Below are 18,093 nucleotides of genomic sequence, written 5' to 3'. Positions count from 1 at the left end.
CCTACAGCTAAGCATACGAAGAACCACACAGGCTGAGTGTAGCTGAAACCTCTTTATAGACACCCACAGAGAATGCTTTTTGCTTGCATGTTTTTGGAAAATAACCTTTTACCTTTGACACATGTATGAAGCTGAAAACATTTAGCATTATTACTATTTAAAGACAATAGTCTACAGATTTTTACAGTACCTCTTGCCATGCACAACTGCCCCAGGATCCTCAGACTTTGCTTCCAACTCCTGTACTTCATCTACCAGTGTCTTAAAAGTAGCTCTTTTTACTCTGTCAAAAATACAAAATACTGCCAGATTTACTCTCTTGAAACCAGAAAATCATTGTTTTAGAATTCGTTAATAAACTTTCAGTTTACAAATCCATTTTCCCAGATGACTTAAAATTAAACTTTGAAAGAAGAAATATTATAAAGCAAGTCTAAATAATACATTTTATCAGTTGTTTTTGCAAATTATAAATGACAAATATTTTATTTATAAAAAGACATTACAGTTATTAAAACACTTAAAATAGTATTAAGGTTTGCAACAAGATTTGTAAACTACAAACAAGGTGAAAAATAATTTTATATATCCAGCAGATGTGAATTCCATTTGTTTTTCTTATATTAGTAATTAGAACAAATGTTTAAAAGTCAGTACCTTCCCCCATAAACGTCAGCATTTCTGTACTCACACTTTGTATACTACATCAAAAAGCAACGCTGTCATAGGAATGCATAGAAGTCCCATCCAAAACACTCCAGAGCTGAACATCATAGCTGCCTGGATGGAAAAAAGCACAAAATGAGATGAAGTTATGAAGAGAACTAGAAAAAAGTTAGAAATACCAATGCCTGCTTGGTTGAGAGCATCAAAATCAAATGTAACAGAAGCCTTCTAGACTCACTAATGCAGACTAAGAATTTAACCCCTTTCTAAAATCCCCTTACTCGCTACACAAATCCAGCATTTAGTGAGCACTAACACATGTTAAAAGACTGGTAGAAAGATCACACTGCTTAGGCTCTTTGAGAGGGGGAACCTAACCTCCACAAAACCAGCTCTACACCACTGTGCTGACTGTAGAGATTTCAACTAAAATCAGATTTATTTATTGAAAATCCATTAACATCCCCCCCATCTTTGCCAATACATTATATATGTTATGAGCACAAACTCTTTTTTTTGCAGTCAATCCTAACAGCAAATAATTGTTATTGGCATTTGATATTGATATTGGATACTGTTATAATCATTTTGCAATACAACTCAGATCAAAGTAGATATGCCTCCGATAGAACTCACTATACCACAGTTCCCACACTGCAATAGAGTCCTGTTCAACAAACTGTTTAAAAAAGAGAACTAAGAATACAACTAACTACATAAATACCGAATAGCTTAGGAAGTATGCAATGTATCATTAAATGAAGATCTACAACACTATTACTGCATGGTAAAATACTTGTAAAACATGTTATTGCTTTTAGTTGTGGCTTTTATTCTTTTTTTTTTGAAACACTATACTAATACATAAGAATTTCTTCTCTTCATAACTTGGTTTGTACACCTGCTAAAAACTAAAGCCAAAAAAGCTACCACAATAATAAGGACAGGGAAGAAAACCCTTTAATCTACTCTTTTACTTCATGCCCAAATATCTATATCATAATACTATGGCTGCAAGTAATACAATGTATACTTAATCAAGCATACTACTGAAATATTCGTTTGCAGTCAGTATTAAAAATGCCTTTGTAATGTAATTAGATTGCATATAGATTAAAAGTCACATTGGTGCACAATGATACCCTTTCAAGCCTTTTGCTTCATTTCTTGGAGACTAATTCCTTTCACAGGTTAAACCTCAGCACCTAACTGAAATAAACAAGCTGAAATTTTGCTAATCTTAATTAGCAGACAAATGTGGATAATTTGTAGTAGCTCAAGTCTAATTTTTGAACACATATACATGAAATTTTGTTTTAGAATTATACCTGGTATACTGTTACTTGTGTAAAAACAAAAAAGGAAAAAACCTCATTCTAATATAGGAAAAAAAAAAGTCTCATTTACCTTTTTTTTGTATCCAATTGGTTGGATCAGTTACACAGATTCTTTGGAAAGCATAGAATATATTTGAAATGAAAACTTGGTAAGCTTGCCACAACCTATGTTAAGGGACATCACAGATATTGCCCTGAGATTTTAGTAATTATTTCTGCCAAAAGCTGTCTGCAAAAGGTAATAGGTTCAAAATAAAACAATTCACATCTTCAACAGGAAGAAAAAAAAAGAAGCATTTCTATCAGGAAGTGGAGAAAATGTATTTGCATTGTCACTTTATAAGCAAAACATGACTTTTGACATACTTGATGACATACTCAGTTCTTAAAAAAACAGCTAATAGGAAATGTCCATCACAACTACATTTTGTAAGAGCTTTTATAATTAGGTAACAATTAGAGAGACTAATGGTTTCCTAAATAACAACAAAAAAGCATAGAAAAATGCAACTTGAAGTATCACCCTTTCTTCCTATTATTAATAACATTTTTTAGTTTATGAGAACATAGCAAAGAGTTGTCCTTGCATTAGCTACCCTGTATTAAATGTTTGCTGGTGAAACAGCAAAAGTGATAATGTAGGTCTTAGGATGTTAATTCTGACCATTGTAATGCTAACTATGAATGAAGGAACAACTGGCGCCTACTATTCAGCCCATCCAGCCTTTGGCTTTACAAATGAACGACATGAATTGAGGAAAAAAAAAAAAAAGTTTTTCTGCGTCATATTTGAAAGCCTGTCAGATTTTTTTTCTTTGACAGAGTTAATCCAAAAGACTTAAAGCCGACATTCGCATTAAAGACAGAGGGCCTCTTTGTATTTTTTGGACGAAGAAGGGAAAAATAAAATCCCACAGAGGTATTTCCTTCCTTTCTGTACAAGAAAGCTCCCCCCTCACTCTGTAGAAAACATTTTTGTCTCTAACTTTTCACATCTCTCTACACATAGGCAGGTCATCTGGGAAATGGCAAACCAATCCTTTTCAGACAATGGCACTAACAGGAGCAGCCTGTTCTGGGGATGGACTCTGGCTGCCTCTGTTCGTGGTTTACAAATTGTTCCTAATGTGAGAGATTTGTGGTCTATGCCAAGTTTTTCCCCTTCAGGCCTTGTGAAACCAAATGGAATCTGCCACAAAAGTGGCTCCCAGGGGAATTCAGAAGTAATCCAAAATGAGAGCTGGAAAGCTGAGTTTATTGTAGGACTAACAAATCCTGCAGGGAGGATAAGTAATTTGTTGTCTCTGTAGCTCATGCTCAATTTTAGGACTTTCTACAATGAATTAACACTGCTCGTAAGCACAACTTAGAGATTTTATATTGGTGCTTAACTTTTTTAAAAGGAAAAAATTGCTGAAAATTACTCTCTTTCCTAGTTTAGTAGTAGACTAGAAAACCTGGCAGCAAAACATTTTTAGTGCACTGATGAAAATGTACTATTAGGAAATCACATGCCAAAATGAAGAGCAAGAATATTCCCTTTTTCTTTACTATGAAATGTTCTGCAGAAAGAGGTAGCACAGATTCAAAAAAGGATAGCCTTCTAAAAGCAGAGAGAGAAAGAGGAAAAGAGCCGTAAAATTCTTTCTGCAGAAAAGCTTATGAAAGGCCTTTTCTGTTTATTTATTTCAGGTATCATCTAGGTACAAATCCTCGCCCTTTTAAATTATATAACTATTAAAATAACACTTCTTCAATGCTATTAAGAAAAACCAGCAATGGTTTCTCTTATTACCATCCTACAGAGAAAGCTTCATTAATTTTAATTATCTCTCTGTGTTTGTTCTAATACCTGACAAAACCCCCCTTACCGATGCAATAGTAAAACAGATTCGCGTTTAACTCCCAATGCAGTGAAGTTCCTATAAGTGAGTTCTAGCAACGTCTCCAGTCTCTCTTTGCTATTTAGAGCTTAGAAAACCATCTCACAGTTCCTAGTAACTTGGAATTAAGTTGGAACTCTGCTTACCGAGAATATTAAAAGGGGATCCCTCCATTTTCCGATAATATACTCAAAACAAAGTCTTAGTGATACAACAGAACGCAGAGATACTTAAACACAGCAAGTACCAGGCAGTTGGGAAGCAGATAACTGTGGACATCTGCAGGCAGAATCTAGAAGTTCTTACTCAAATAAATCTCCTGTGAAATAAAGAATCTCAAAAACAATAGACTAAGGAACATGCCTCCAGTTTCTCCCCAGCTACTCTCAACTTCTCCAGCTAAGAATAGCACTAGTCCATTGCAAGAACAGATTTCCCTGACTGCAGGTGGGACATGAAGGGTGGAATGCATCCCACAGAGGAATAAACTATGAGTGTGTGTGCGCAAGTGTAAAAATTAATAAAATCTCACAGATATATACTACAAATCCTAAAGACAGCTTCAAGACAGCATCTCTGCGGTGACACTGGGAGCATATAAACATTAACAAAGCCAGACAGAGCAATAAAAAGAAAGCATGGATGAAGGTTTCTCTTCTCCTACAGGAGTGTCCTTAGTTCAGTCCCTTGTTTCAACCAGTACTTTAATATTCTAAGTATCCATTGGAACATGCATCTTGCCTTTTTCCCAGATAATCACTTAATCACTCAGGTAGAGCAAAACCCAGCACATTGTCTCTTTTGATCCAATAAACATTTAATTATTCCATACAAAGTGGAATAGCAGAAGGCTTATAGTTCTCTATTCAATGACTCTTTCAGCAGAAAGCATTACTCTGAAAGCTCCAAAGGGCAGAGAAACTTAAATTTGGCTTTTAGGTAAAACTGATTTTGGGTGAGTGTTCTAGTCATTTAACTATCAGAAAAATGTGTATTTTGGAAAAAAACCCAGCTGATATAAGGGTCTAACTGCAGAAGGACGCTTGTGAATCATCAGATTAGCACTTATCTCTGACCAAGGTAAAGCACTTGAACCCCAAAGGGAGGAAACCTAAGACTGTTTCTTATACCATGTTCTTGTGACTAGCTTAGGGGTGTATTTGCTCAATTTTCATTTTGTGAATTAAGTTCATTGGCACTTAATTCTGTCCATGCATTTTATGACAGCTTAGGGCACCTCTACGTATTTCACCTTTGAAAAAAAGAACACCGTGACAAATTATAGTGCCAGGAATGGCTTCTACCAGTTGCTATTTCAGTAGACCTTAGCTGATAGAAATAATAATGGAGTGCTTTCAAAAATAAAAAACAAGAAAAGAGTAAAGCTGGAGACCTCACAAGAAGTATTAAATAATTCCTGAAAGCTTCCTCCAGGAAGTCTGAGAGGACAGATGACTTACAAAAAAAAAAGTTTCCCCAAGAATTGGAAGAAATAAGCAAGTTCTGTTAAGCAAAGGTCTGGCTAACAAGGATGTGCTACAGCACAGATTGAGACCTGAAAAAAAGCACCTTAAAAAAAACCTAAAGAGAATCAGCTATCTGGATGCAAAATTAAACCAGCCAGAATGTGTTGGCAAGGTCAGATTTTTTTTTTTTAACATTACTCTTAATTGTGCTTGTAATCTTGTTATGAAAGGAAGGCTCAACTATTCTCTTTTAAGTAAAGCAAACCCCGATTGCCTTGGAGAGAAACATTCGGGGGGGGGGGGGGGGGCGCTACCTGAATTACACAGCCTTGGGAGGAGGGAGAGGTAAAGCCAGGATGAGTTTTGATGGTTCTGCTGAATTTATTATACAGATAGAGACTACATGAACTATAATAAGCATAGTAGGAAGAAGCAAAGGAAACACAGTTTCACTGGAATTTGCTAAGGAGCTGAAATCATTCCTCACAATTGCACACCAGAAGAGAAAGCTCGTAAAGAGAAAGATGGAAGCTGAATATCATGAATTTTGTAAGGGTAGTTCTGTGCATAACTGCAACAGAAAACTGTACTGAGTTTGATTTGTAACATTTTAAACATTAAAAAAATAGTTACTTTTGCTTATAAAAAGCGAAGGGGAAGGGAATGAAAGAAAGGAAGAAATAAAACTAAATGCTGACATTGGGAAAAGGCTAGCCAATAGAAAAGAAGAATATTAAAACTAAAACTGCCAAGACAGACCATCGTAAGCTGAAAAGGCAAACTTGATAGCTTAAAGATCAGCTCTGCTGTTTCCATTCATAATGAACTAGTTAAAGAATAACTATAGGAATGTGGCTATTGAATATGCAATAGGATCTCAAATATATCCAGGAATAGCAGACACTGGCTAGCAAGTACCTAGTACTAGATTACATACAATTAAACTGTGGGGGTCTGAAGACTCAAAATTGACACTACCTAAAGAGAATCTAATGGAGAAAGTACTAATTAATGTGACAAAAATAACTCCTTATAAAAAGAAAACAATTTGGATTCCTGAAGTGAAAAATTAAGAGAAAACTTTTGATAGAAAGATCTGAATGAGCTGAAATATGCTACTAACACAACTGTAACATAATTTTAGGCTCTCAGGTGACGACAGATGACTAAAATGGAGGTGTGTTATGGGATGGATTCTGATTTGCTTAAAATATCTTCAAGAAATCATTTGAGTTCTGTTATGCAGTAATAATGTTCTCACCTCAAAATACAAAACACATTTGATTTCCTAAACAGGAGGTTTGCAAAGGTATATGGGGCAGGAAAGAAGCAGATTACTGACTGCTGCTTTGTAAAGATTTACACGTCTGTATAAGAAAAGCTGGAAAAAACCTGGATAAGGAGCACTGGAGAAAACCTAAAAATGTGGTAAGAATGTGGGAAAAAGCCCAGAGGGAACTTATGCTGAGTATGGGCTGGGAAAGATCTTGAACTATAAGTGAACACACTGGCTCTTGTTTGACTCTCTGTGTTCAGGAAAACCAGAGAGATGCTTTCTTTGCAAATAAGCAATATCCCCTCACTGAAAATTTACTACACCAATTACCCCTCCCGGAATGAAGACCCAGAATTTTGGCTAGCATTTGAATTCAAGTAGGTAATAAGCAGTGAAACATGGGACAACACTGCTTGCTAATACTGGGTAAAAGTACCAGGACAAATTTCTTAGATGTGCAGTCATCTAAATTTATTTGTTTTTCTGTAGTCTGCAAAAGGTATTATAGTAGCATTATTGGTTTTCAAAAATGCAAGAGAAACATCCATTAGTGGAATCCATTATTTTACTAGCTTTACAAAATTTTAAAATGAATTTTTAAAATTTTAAAATGGATTTTTAAAATTTTAAAATGGATTTTACAAATCCATTATTTTACTAGCTAGCCTGAATATTGACTTTGCTCTTTGTTAGACTAAAACACCCTCTTTCTCCCTCCTTCCTCCCAATCAAATCAGAGTTCAAACACCTCCCCAGAGAAGACCTGTTCATCAAAAGTTGAAGTATTTTGACAGTTGCATTAAAAAAAAAAAAGGAATTTTTCAGCAGGGCAATTAAAAGGAGAATATCTAATTTTAACAAGTACAATTCCACATACTAGGTTACGGGGGATAATGCAGACAGAAGCAATACTTAAGAAACTAATACTGTTAGTACAGTATATACCAATATATCTTTCCTACATGGTGCAGCTAAATTGTCCAAAAAGGAGTTTTACTGTTTTTCATAAAGATTCTCTAAGCCTCATTCAAAGGATCTGACATTCTGTAAAACACATGCTTGTTCCTTAACTTTAATTTCCTTCAGCAGTTTCATAGATCCCCTGAGCCAGACAGAGAAGAAACAGCTGGTGGTCTGGAGAACTTCACAGTGCACATCTACAGTACCACAATAAATAAGAAAGTTCTGCAGATACTGAACTTTTGCTTTTAATCTCAATATGTCATACTTCTTATTCAAGTAAATTTTGTATTTTTGTGCTCCTTTATTAATCAGATAGGTGTTTAAAAAAAAACACCAACAACTCTGAGTACACAACAATAACAAACCCTAAACTCTCAGCGTAAAAGAACACATAAGCAATAATTCAGACAACTACAGAAAGGAATCAGCACGTGCTTATACAGCATAACACTTTCCCTAATGCATGCCATCCCTCATGAATTGTTGTACTAGCACAAATTATACTCAGGCTTTGTTTAGTTTATCTTTTTTTCCTCCCAATTAAAGGTTTCAACTCAAATCACAACTGTATTTGCTCAAGAAAGAGATAACTATACCAGCTTAGAAATGTATCCAATTTTATCATTCTAAGGAAAAAAACAAAACAAAACAACCCCCCCCAACAAGCCCCTCTCCCCACCAATCTCCTTCTATTAAGTGGTATTGAAAAGTTGATAGAATAGAAACATTAACTGTTCTACAAGCTTTATAATCCACCGACACAGGAACAGCCAGTAGCTATTCTGATTAGGTGATAGAAGTTACAGGATCTTTATTAGTTAGTGGTTTATCTTAAGAAGACTAGATAAATAGAAAAAATATATAATCCATAATTTAATCACAACATCATTATTTCTTCCGAGTGGATATAATGCATAATATGGCAAAACAGAGACAACAGGAAATTTCTCTTGGTAATGCACTGAATCATAGATTTAAAATGCATTTGGCTTGGCATCACAGAATGTAGTGTGCTGTGTTACGGAAAGTCTTGTAAAGAAAAAAAAAATCTGTTTAAAAAGTAAATATCTCACCAAATACAAAGAGATTTGGCCTTTATTTTTAGATATTTATGCAAACTAGTTCTGTTACATGTGGTTTTATAATGAGAAAATAGTGTAGTTTTGTTTTAAAAAAAACCCTACAGAAGTAAATACCACTATTCCCTTTGCTAATATTATGCATAAAAGCAGACTATCGATATCAGTTTTATGAAAGCACTAGAGAAAGAGATCTATGCAGTTGATTTACTGAGGTCTGCAATGAAAATGTTCTACTAGTCTGCAGTGACACCGTCCTACAAACTAGACAGCCTTCCATTTCCAGACCAGGTAAGTCATAGCACCGTGAAATTCAGAACCGAGCTTGGACAAAGGTGTCTTTTAACATTTTTGGCCAATGAGTTGGTATGAGAAGAAATAAGCAATTCCTGTGTCTAATTCTATGATTATTTATACTTCTGGCATCAGAATAAAGATGATGGGGAAAAACAATTTTAGAAAATAATCTGTCTAAAAAAATTTAAAAATAGCAGCTATTTATATAAATTCCTGCAGACATTATTAAAAATAAGTTTCGAGAACTTGTTTCATGTAATGGATCAAAACAGATATGCCATGATATGGCCAGCTTCTCCACACTGGTGTTAAATCTAACTAAGAAATGCCTGTAAAGAGATATATTTTCCTTTCTTATGCACCTACATTTACAAGCACAATTTTTTCAGGTAAAATACCACAAAGACAAGCTGTAAAGCTGTCTATGCAGATGCTTCCACAGTAGACAACACTAACAAACACCAAATGCAGCAAAGATTTACTACTACTGCGGCTAAATATTGTGCTGTAATACAGATCATCTTACAGAGATTGTAAAGTTACTGTGAAGTCACTGGAAAGTTTTGGAATGTTTTCCAGATTTCTCTCTCATACACTGTGCGTCAAATTTCCTCCAGCAGAAAATCTCTGTTTTTCCTACTACTACTGAAATCCTCCTAGTAGAAAAGCTATTTGAACATTTTGCTATAAGAAGATACAAATTGAATCCCTTCTATTTCAGGATCTGTGACTAAGACTAGGAAGAATATAGTTTCTTAAATGTAGGAAAAAACTCAAGAAGAGAAATTTAAAATGAACGAGCCTAAAATACAAACATAAAATGAATATAAAGAATGTAAAAGATATTTTTCCTTTAACTAAGATGAAATACAGAAGAGTCATTTCAGATTATTAGAAGACTCCAAATATAAAACTGATTTGACTACAGTACTTGAACTAGCCACGGATGCTACGTAATTAACTACTTAGTTATCACCCCCTCTTGTTATTCTTATAATTGGTAAAATCTCCTTATAATTCTACAGCTTACTAAAATAGGGCATTTTTTATGAACATATTCATAAAAATAAGAAAAAAACCTGAATATCCCCTCCAACATAATTTACCAGATTAGGCCAAAGTCAAAACATACAAAGAGCTACAGAAATGGGGGTCAGCTTTTGATTTGTTTGATTAATTTCTGCCAAATGTAGTTGGATGGAGTTAGTCTTCAAGTCTGACTCGCACATTTGAAGAAATTAGACAAACAGCATTTGTGCTGGCAAGCAGAGATGTCCATATGGATCTCTTCCACAGTTAAATTTGTGAATCTTTTAGTCGAAATACATATCCGAAAGGCCTGGGCTTGCTTCAGTGCAGCCCAGTGACTTCCAGCCTGCCAGAGGCCACCCTGGCAGGGAGGAAGTGCCCAGGAGAGCATACAAGGTTCTTTCGTTCCAGTCTGCACCACAGGATTAGTCGATTAGGACTGTCTTTGACCACACAAACTACGCTTCAAAAAGCTAGAAAACAGAGTTTTAAAAACAAGCACTTCAGTTCTATGGGAAGTTTAGGAGACTGTATTCAGATGCTACAAACAAAGCAACTCCCCTGTGACAGAACAACTTGCAAACTCTGCATGTCCACACACCTAAAGCTACTGTATCTACATATGCATGCACAAACACACAAACTGTTACTAATAAAGTAATTAGCTCCATTTCATATACAGACATAGTGCTGTCACAAGAAATAAGATAAACAGGGGTTTGTGAGTCAAGTTAACTTCATTTTTATGGTGAACCTAAACCCTAAGAATATTTATTTGTTTTTGTTGACAGAAACCTCACATTGTAAACAGCAAATTTTTCAAGTTTGTAGGACTTTCCTTCCTTCCAGCAAAAACTTTTGCTCACAATAACTTCAACAGAGACTGGACACGAAATAACTGACATTTTTCTTAGTGCAAAAGTAGAGTAGCCACCTTTCTTTGATGTCATCCCATGCCAATCTCCTGTTGCTCCCACTGTGCTCATCACTATAAATGTTCTTGTCTTAAGACCAACCAAACAGACAATATTACAAAACTTGTAAAAAGAACAAATTTTAAAACATTCTAAAATATTTATTCTACAAGATACAGTGTATATAAAGAAAAATACTTAAGTATGATAGCTACAATTACTCAAATTTAGCATAATATACATAATTATTTTTGAGCAATGGAAGCAGCAAGGTAATGTATAAAATTAACATATATACGTGGATGAGGTGTACAATAGAGGAGAAAAAGTTATATAAGTTACAAATTCACTTTTTCATAGGTTTCCAAGTACTCAAGTTGATTACTTGTGGCCTTGCATTATAATGTAATAGCTACTTAAATGTCTATATACTACTTTTCCATAACAGCTTGTGTGGGAGGTGAAACTTGTGGATTTGAATCACTTCCAAGCAAGGAAGGGGAGTGAACCTAATTTCCCACATCCAACATGAGTTTTTTAATTGCTGAATTATATAATAGAGAGTGAGTGACAGGCACTCCCTCTCCTACTTGGTGTAAGGCCTGATTTTGTAGATATGCTTGGAGAAAAATTACAAAAGCCTCTTTCTGAAATAAGCAGGTATTCTCAGTTTGTGGTTCCCAACGAGACTACACACCTAACGTCTCAGCTCAGGAGGCACCGGCCATGCCCAGAAGCAGACATTAGTGCCTGGGAAGTCCACACTAAACTTCAGCTGTTTCTGGAACTGAGTGGCTTTGAGAATTGGTAATTGGGACTTCAGTCCCAATTAGATTAGGACAGGTAGCAATGGCAGGTCTTTCGTGGATTCAGTCCTATTTGCAACAGACAGAGCACATATACACAAACAGGATAATAAATAAAAGCCAGACAAATAACTACTGTCAAAAGGTTAAGGATATAGCACAACAATGCATTCCAAGCAGCAAATTAATTGAAAAAGAAAATTACATGAGCAAATGTACATATTTAGGGTACCTCAAATGTTTGATGCATATCATAGTTTCAAAAACTTGGAAAATTTGTAAAATTTTATATTCTGATGAAAAGACAGCCATAACTAATACACTACTTGTACTACCTCATTATGAAAATTCTCCAGCCAAATATGCAGTATAATTTTACTGAGTTCAGAATTTGGTAAGACATCTCTCTAAAAAATTCCAATTTACCAGAGAACAGTCAAGCAGCTTACCTGCTAGTTCTCCTTCACTATACCATATAGTCACAGCCTGTTAGTTGAACTCCATTTTCACTAGAGTAAAAATTCATTCTATTTTAAATAAACATGGCTACTATATTGGATGTATAGGGGAAGCAACTCTTACGAACCTCTAGTTAGCAGAACTATCTGATTAGGCCCGTACTGAAAACTGAAACATTATTCTTTGCACAAATTTGGAGATTAGTTAAAATATACTTTACCTCTCCTGACATATCAGGTGCCATAGGAATGACTGGCCACAAAGAAGAGTAGATTCCAAAAAACACTACCCAAAGTGCTATGCTGCCCCAGATAGCTATATGGCTGAACTGTTAAAAAAGAGAGACAGAGACACACACAGAATAACCATCACAGATGTATTATGACATAGAAAAAGATCTTTGCTGCTTAGCGTTTACTTTGAATGCTGATGTTTTGGATGAAATTTCCATGCCTAGTATTAATTTAACTCTGCTCTTTCGGCTTGCTATTGGTTAAAGCAAGATGATACTTTCAGCTGCAGTAACAATTGCTAATGTGTTTTAAACTAATTTAAGTTCAAATACAACCAATTTACAGTCATTTGATTCTTCTAACTTAGAGATTATTTTAAGCCTTACACCAAAGCCGTCCTTTTCACTATTCAACATTATATTCTGTCTTTCCACACAGTAACCACAATTTAGTTTGATACTGTGTCTGGCAAACTGTCAGGACATAATATAATAAATAGGGATAAAATAATACAATTATTCATCCATGATATTTTTATAGCACATTTGAGAATATGATAAAGATATTTGCTTACCAAAGTCCAGTATGAGGTCTCTAATCCAGCCTTCAAACACACAGTTAGAACCACAAACTTGAAGAAGAAAAAAAAAAAAAAAAAGAAAAAAGGAAAAAAGAGAGAGAGAGAAAAATATCTTATTTAACACATACAGTGTTGATTAGCTTGGTTAAACCTTCAGTAGAACATAGAATACACAGGTTAAATATTTTCATACTTTGATTATATTGTTTTTATTTACACAAATGAAGTAGGAAAAAGGATAATCAGTTTCTTCAATTTAAATGGGATTTTCTTAATAGTATTCAACAAAGTATCGTGTGAGTCAATGCACCTAGCTGGGTACTAGTATCCAATCCAAAGTCCAGTAAAGCAAAAGGAAATCATTTCCGTGGACTTCCAGAAGCTATGGAATAGCCCCTTCAAGTTTAATAGTCTTTTAGTTAGTAGTTCAAATTTTTTTTAAACATGCGTGAGCTTAGATCAGAAGTTTAAATGCCCATTTGAAATGACCACAGCAGAAAATTTAAAGGTATCCCAGTAAATAGCTAGTAACAGGGTACTCAGAACTATTACCTTTCATTACTAATCCTACTCATTCTTTTTGGAAAGCGCTCATTTTTTGAGACACTTCTGTTGTATTAGAAATCTTAAACATTTCCTTGCTTCCCAGAACTCTGGGTCTTACTGAGTCTTTGGCTTCTGTATCTATGCCACTTTGGTTAGACAGAAAGGTTTCTGAAGTGTTCTGACTGTAGTCCACCTCCGCAGAGATGACAGACTACATCCTCTAGCTATCGAAATAACTTTCTTTCTATATGAAGAAAGATTTAGTTAAAGATACTGGGCTAAAAATTTGCAACTTGTTTAAACTTACACTAGTGTAAATCAAAAAAATGTTTTGTTCACTTAATTAGTAATTGAGTTACCTTTGTCAAACCCTGAAAAGCCAAAGTGTTAATGTCAACAGCCTAAGACCTATAGTCTGCATACTGAATAACAAAATGTATGAATTCTTTTTGTTATTTTTATTTTTTCCCCCATCTTTACTCTTTTCTTATCTTTACTCTTTTTATGAAGTAATCTCCAAAAACACATCATTCTGTTGGACATGTTCTACTTTAGTTGAGAGACCAGCAGTAGCTGAAAGTTTATAATCCTACAGCAAGGACTAGTCAGTTTAGGAAAATGTTTATCTCCTTCCCTGTAAATTCACAGAAACAATCAAGTTTTCCAAATACCAAAGAAATAGTTACTAGTTTCATAACTCACATGTAAACCCATATTATAGGTTTTGCTCTATGTGCAATCTGAAGAACATAAGGCTGACAAACTGAGCCACAGAGACCAAGTTCCACCTATAATCGCTCTGTTTTAGTTTCAGATATCTATGGTTTAACCTCTAGTCTGCTGGCCAAGATGGCAGTGGGGAGTTTATCTGTGTTTGAACTTCGGCGAGCCCCAGACACTCAGAATAAATTTCGTTCGATCGGAAGCTAAAAGTAACTGATTAGATATATTTGACATGTCCTTCTTTATGTTTGGGGCATAGATGGATACAAATCCTGCCAGAAAGCTTTCACTCCAGCTGTAACAGTTTATGCTTTTAATTCTGGAATCTCCTGTTTCAACTAATGCTGCACTATTTAGGATGACAAATTACAGCTCCACAACTCCATTATCCAGAACACGTGTGAAATCTGATTAGTGGATAATTTAAGGCCCATGATGAGTGTTTAAATTTACCCAGTCTACCCAGTCCTGGTGCTGTATTTGGCCAAGTGGAAAAAACGAAGAATTATGGAGGAAAAAAATACACCACTTCCCATCTGCTATGCTTGCTTGCTATTTTTGAGTCAGTCATTAGAAGAAAAAAAAACATTCTTTAGGATCAGATTAAGAATTCTCATTGTATAGACAAAATATATACACAGCCCACATAGGCACTCTACTGCAGGTCTCTCTATAAAAGGAGTTACAGATTGCATGAACATGTACTCTCTTTGCACCTTCACTGTTTCCCTAAAAGTTGCCAGCTATGCACACCTGCTTCCTCAAGGATTTCAGTTTTATTGCTCCCTTCTCTCCCTGTCCCAAACTAATGATAGCTCACTGAATCCTACCCAGGAAACACAAAATCAAACTGTTATTTCTGTATACACCGTTGAGCTAAAAAGACCTCTCAAGAACGGTCATACAAATATTTTCATGGGACTCTACTGTTATTTGAAGTTTATATTTGAAGTAGTAATTAATTCCAGGACTTGATATGAATCAGCACACATTCCTGACTTTGTTCATGGATCCAAAGAACCTATATTAATTACTGAATCCCTTCCCTACTGATTTTTTTTTGCATACAAGAGGGATTCATGGAACTTGATGTCCGGATGAAGGATTTTTTCAAAAGCCTCCTGAAATGGCAGTTTGGATTGACAACTCATTTGGCACACTGAAATAAAAGTATTCTGTTCGGTGTACTCTAAGGTGCTATGTATCATCTAAAATAGGTTGTTCAGGGAGACAGAAACCCCTCTTTGATGTTTGTAGAAGCTTACTTCTGGTAAAAACTTTTCCTTTTGCTTTTCTTTCTGTCCTTCTGAATGGGCATGTTCTTGAGTGTAAAATTCCTAAACACAGATTAACAGCAGAGGAAGAAAGAAAAGTTCCTTAACCTGTTATGATTTGGATTTTTCAAGACTATGACTTCCAACCATCAGTGCAGACATACGTCATATGCACAGATTTTTTGAAAAGCAGTCTCTCTCAAAGCTACATATACGCCTCGGACCTCCTTGAATTCCCGTAGGATCAGGACCTGGTGCAGGGAACCTCTCTCCCCAAGGAGAACCTATTTTGCTTAGAAGAACGGCTGCTTCTGGTAGATACTCTTCTGATCTGATACTGGATGAAGCACTGACATTCAGAATTATGAGACGATAATACAAACAGGTCTATACCAGTTGAACTACTTTTGTTGCGAATGAGCTACGACTCTTACATCTTAATTTTATAAAGTCTTGCACAGGCAACTGAGGATATTCCATCTATCCCTAGTGCATATCAGCTCATCATATGATAGATTGTACAATCATATGTGACTACTGCTAACAAAACATGCTGTGCTTTGCCCTTCAGAACAGAGAAGGAAGTGTAGAGCTTTTTCAGAGAATGTGCTAATGCAGAATTCTTCAATGTGGCCTGAAAGAACCCACTCAGAGTCTTTGTACAGAGTGTCCTAAGAATCATTTTATTTTCACTGCCACAGCAGTAAAAAATGCACAAGAAGGCCTGTGGTTGCTCTGCCCTTTATGCTCTCACATGGAAGTTAGAGGAATAGATTACATGTTAGCTGACGAAACACCACTATGTAAACATTTATCTCATATGCAGGAGATGCCTACTGTAGCTACAGATGCTTACATTCTCAAATAACTACCATTTATTCTAGAATACCTTCCTTTTGTTTCAGTTATGATGCTTTCCTTTTTCTTAACTGAACTAGGAACTAGATTTTGATACAGATTTATATTCATATTCCAGGCCTCTTACTTTTCTGGAAGAACTAACTTCTTTTTTGTCTAGACCAACAATAGAAATTTGAAAATTAAAGTTTAATTTCCAAGAGCAGAAGAAAGGGACTGCAAGCCTAATTTTACTTCTGAGAGAGATCTGGGGAAACCCACATCTGTCAGGTAAGACTGATATCTAACAAGTGAAAAACTTGGTGTTTAACTTCATTAATTTATTCTAGGAGGTAAAAGACTAAGAAAAAAACCAGTAAAGACTACTAAGTACAAAACTAACAAAAGATTACTGTTAAGTATGAGTTAGGTGTAATTACTTCCAGCACTTTGGTTGTTTTTCAAGAGACATCCCACAAATGTTGGTTCCACATGGCTCTATCCTTCTTTCAAGGTCCCATTATAAATTAAGAGAGTGAGTACAGAAGAGTATCTTCACAAGTCCATAAGCCAGTTCCATGTCCACTGACCTGAGATTTCTTTAATGCAGAAACTTAGCTTAAATTAACCAGTATGTTAATTAGGGAATTACAAATTCCCATTATTTGCCAATATAGACAGTTCCCAATAAAGAGGACAGACCTATCTTCTGCATCTTTACTTTGTTAAACTGCTTTGTTTTATAAACTGAAGTCAGAATGCATAATGTACTTCAGAGCTTCTCAAAGAGTCATCTAAGTACCATTTCTTATCCTTAAGGTGCTCTGCTGAATCAACTCTTCCACACAGAGAAGTATAAATAAAAACACATTTCTGTGTAAGATGTAAAGATAGAGTCAATATAGACAGAGAATAAATAATCAGCTAATAGAGCACCAGATAGCTATAGCAAAACTTACAGTGTAAACAGTGTTTCCCAGGAGCAGGTAATCTGAAGTTTTACCATTGCCAAATACAGTATCTGGAAAGGACATAGTGAAAAAATAAAAACATTTAAACATTTAAACATCCACAATAATACAATATATATGAACTTTTATTTTTGCTACTGGATCTCATGTTTCCAATAAACGAAATGGCAGTACTTGCTACAGGTACTAACAGCAGATTTCACCTTGAAGGGTAGTGAACAGTAAAAGATATAAGACTTTGGCAGTTTCTAATCTTTTAAAACTTTTAGTGACTTCTGGAATTAGACTAGAATTCAAAGCTTTCCATAACATCCTATACCAAAAATAAGTAATAATGTGTTCAGCAATAATTCAAATTAGAATAAATTTTAAGTTTAGAGACACAATATCTTCCTTTCAGAAAGGTATGAAACATAATGACTCTAGTGTACATTGTTTGTAACATATAATTGAACAGAAAGCTTAGAGAGTTAGATTTTCATTGGCTCTGAATACTTTCAGTGTAGAAACGTGATCTTTGCTCTTTTTGTAAATCAGTATTTCTTAGATTTAGTTGAAATAAAAAATACAAAATATATTTCATTTTAATTCTTCAGATGATTATTATATATAAAATTTTAAAAAAATAGCCATCTCAAATCTGTTGATTCATATAAATACATATACATTTTACCTATATGGATATACACACGGCATTTAGGCTAAGACTCAGTTTGCTAAAGAGAGATGTGTGTTCGCATAAAAATGATACTTG

At 35.0% G+C, this 18,093-nt stretch overlaps 1 protein-coding gene across 5 annotated transcripts in view; it reads right to left on the bottom strand.

Annotated features, from left to right (window-relative positions):
* The window catches only part of ATP8A1 (ATPase phospholipid transporting 8A1), a 116,339-nt gene that overhangs the window by 13,228 nt on the left and 85,018 nt on the right, over positions 1-18,093 (bottom strand). For all 5 annotated transcript variants that reach the window (XM_026093656.2, XM_026093657.2, XM_026093655.2 and 2 more), the window contains 5 exons: positions 17,328-17,389; positions 12,983-13,039; positions 12,396-12,503; positions 692-780; positions 191-283 (listed from right to left, as the gene is read on the bottom strand). In XM_026093656.2, coding sequence (XP_025949441.1) covers positions 191-283; positions 692-780; positions 12,396-12,503; positions 12,983-13,039; positions 17,328-17,389 — 409 coding nt within the window. The remainder of the gene's footprint in view (positions 1-190; positions 284-691; positions 781-12,395; positions 12,504-12,982; positions 13,040-17,327; positions 17,390-18,093) is intronic.

The sequence above is a fragment of the Dromaius novaehollandiae genome, chromosome 4 (assembly GCF_036370855.1).
Source record: "Dromaius novaehollandiae isolate bDroNov1 chromosome 4, bDroNov1.hap1, whole genome shotgun sequence".
In the NCBI taxonomy this organism is placed as follows: domain Eukaryota; kingdom Metazoa; phylum Chordata; class Aves; order Casuariiformes; family Dromaiidae; genus Dromaius; species Dromaius novaehollandiae.
This window is presented reverse-complemented; position numbering and strand designations above follow the sequence as displayed.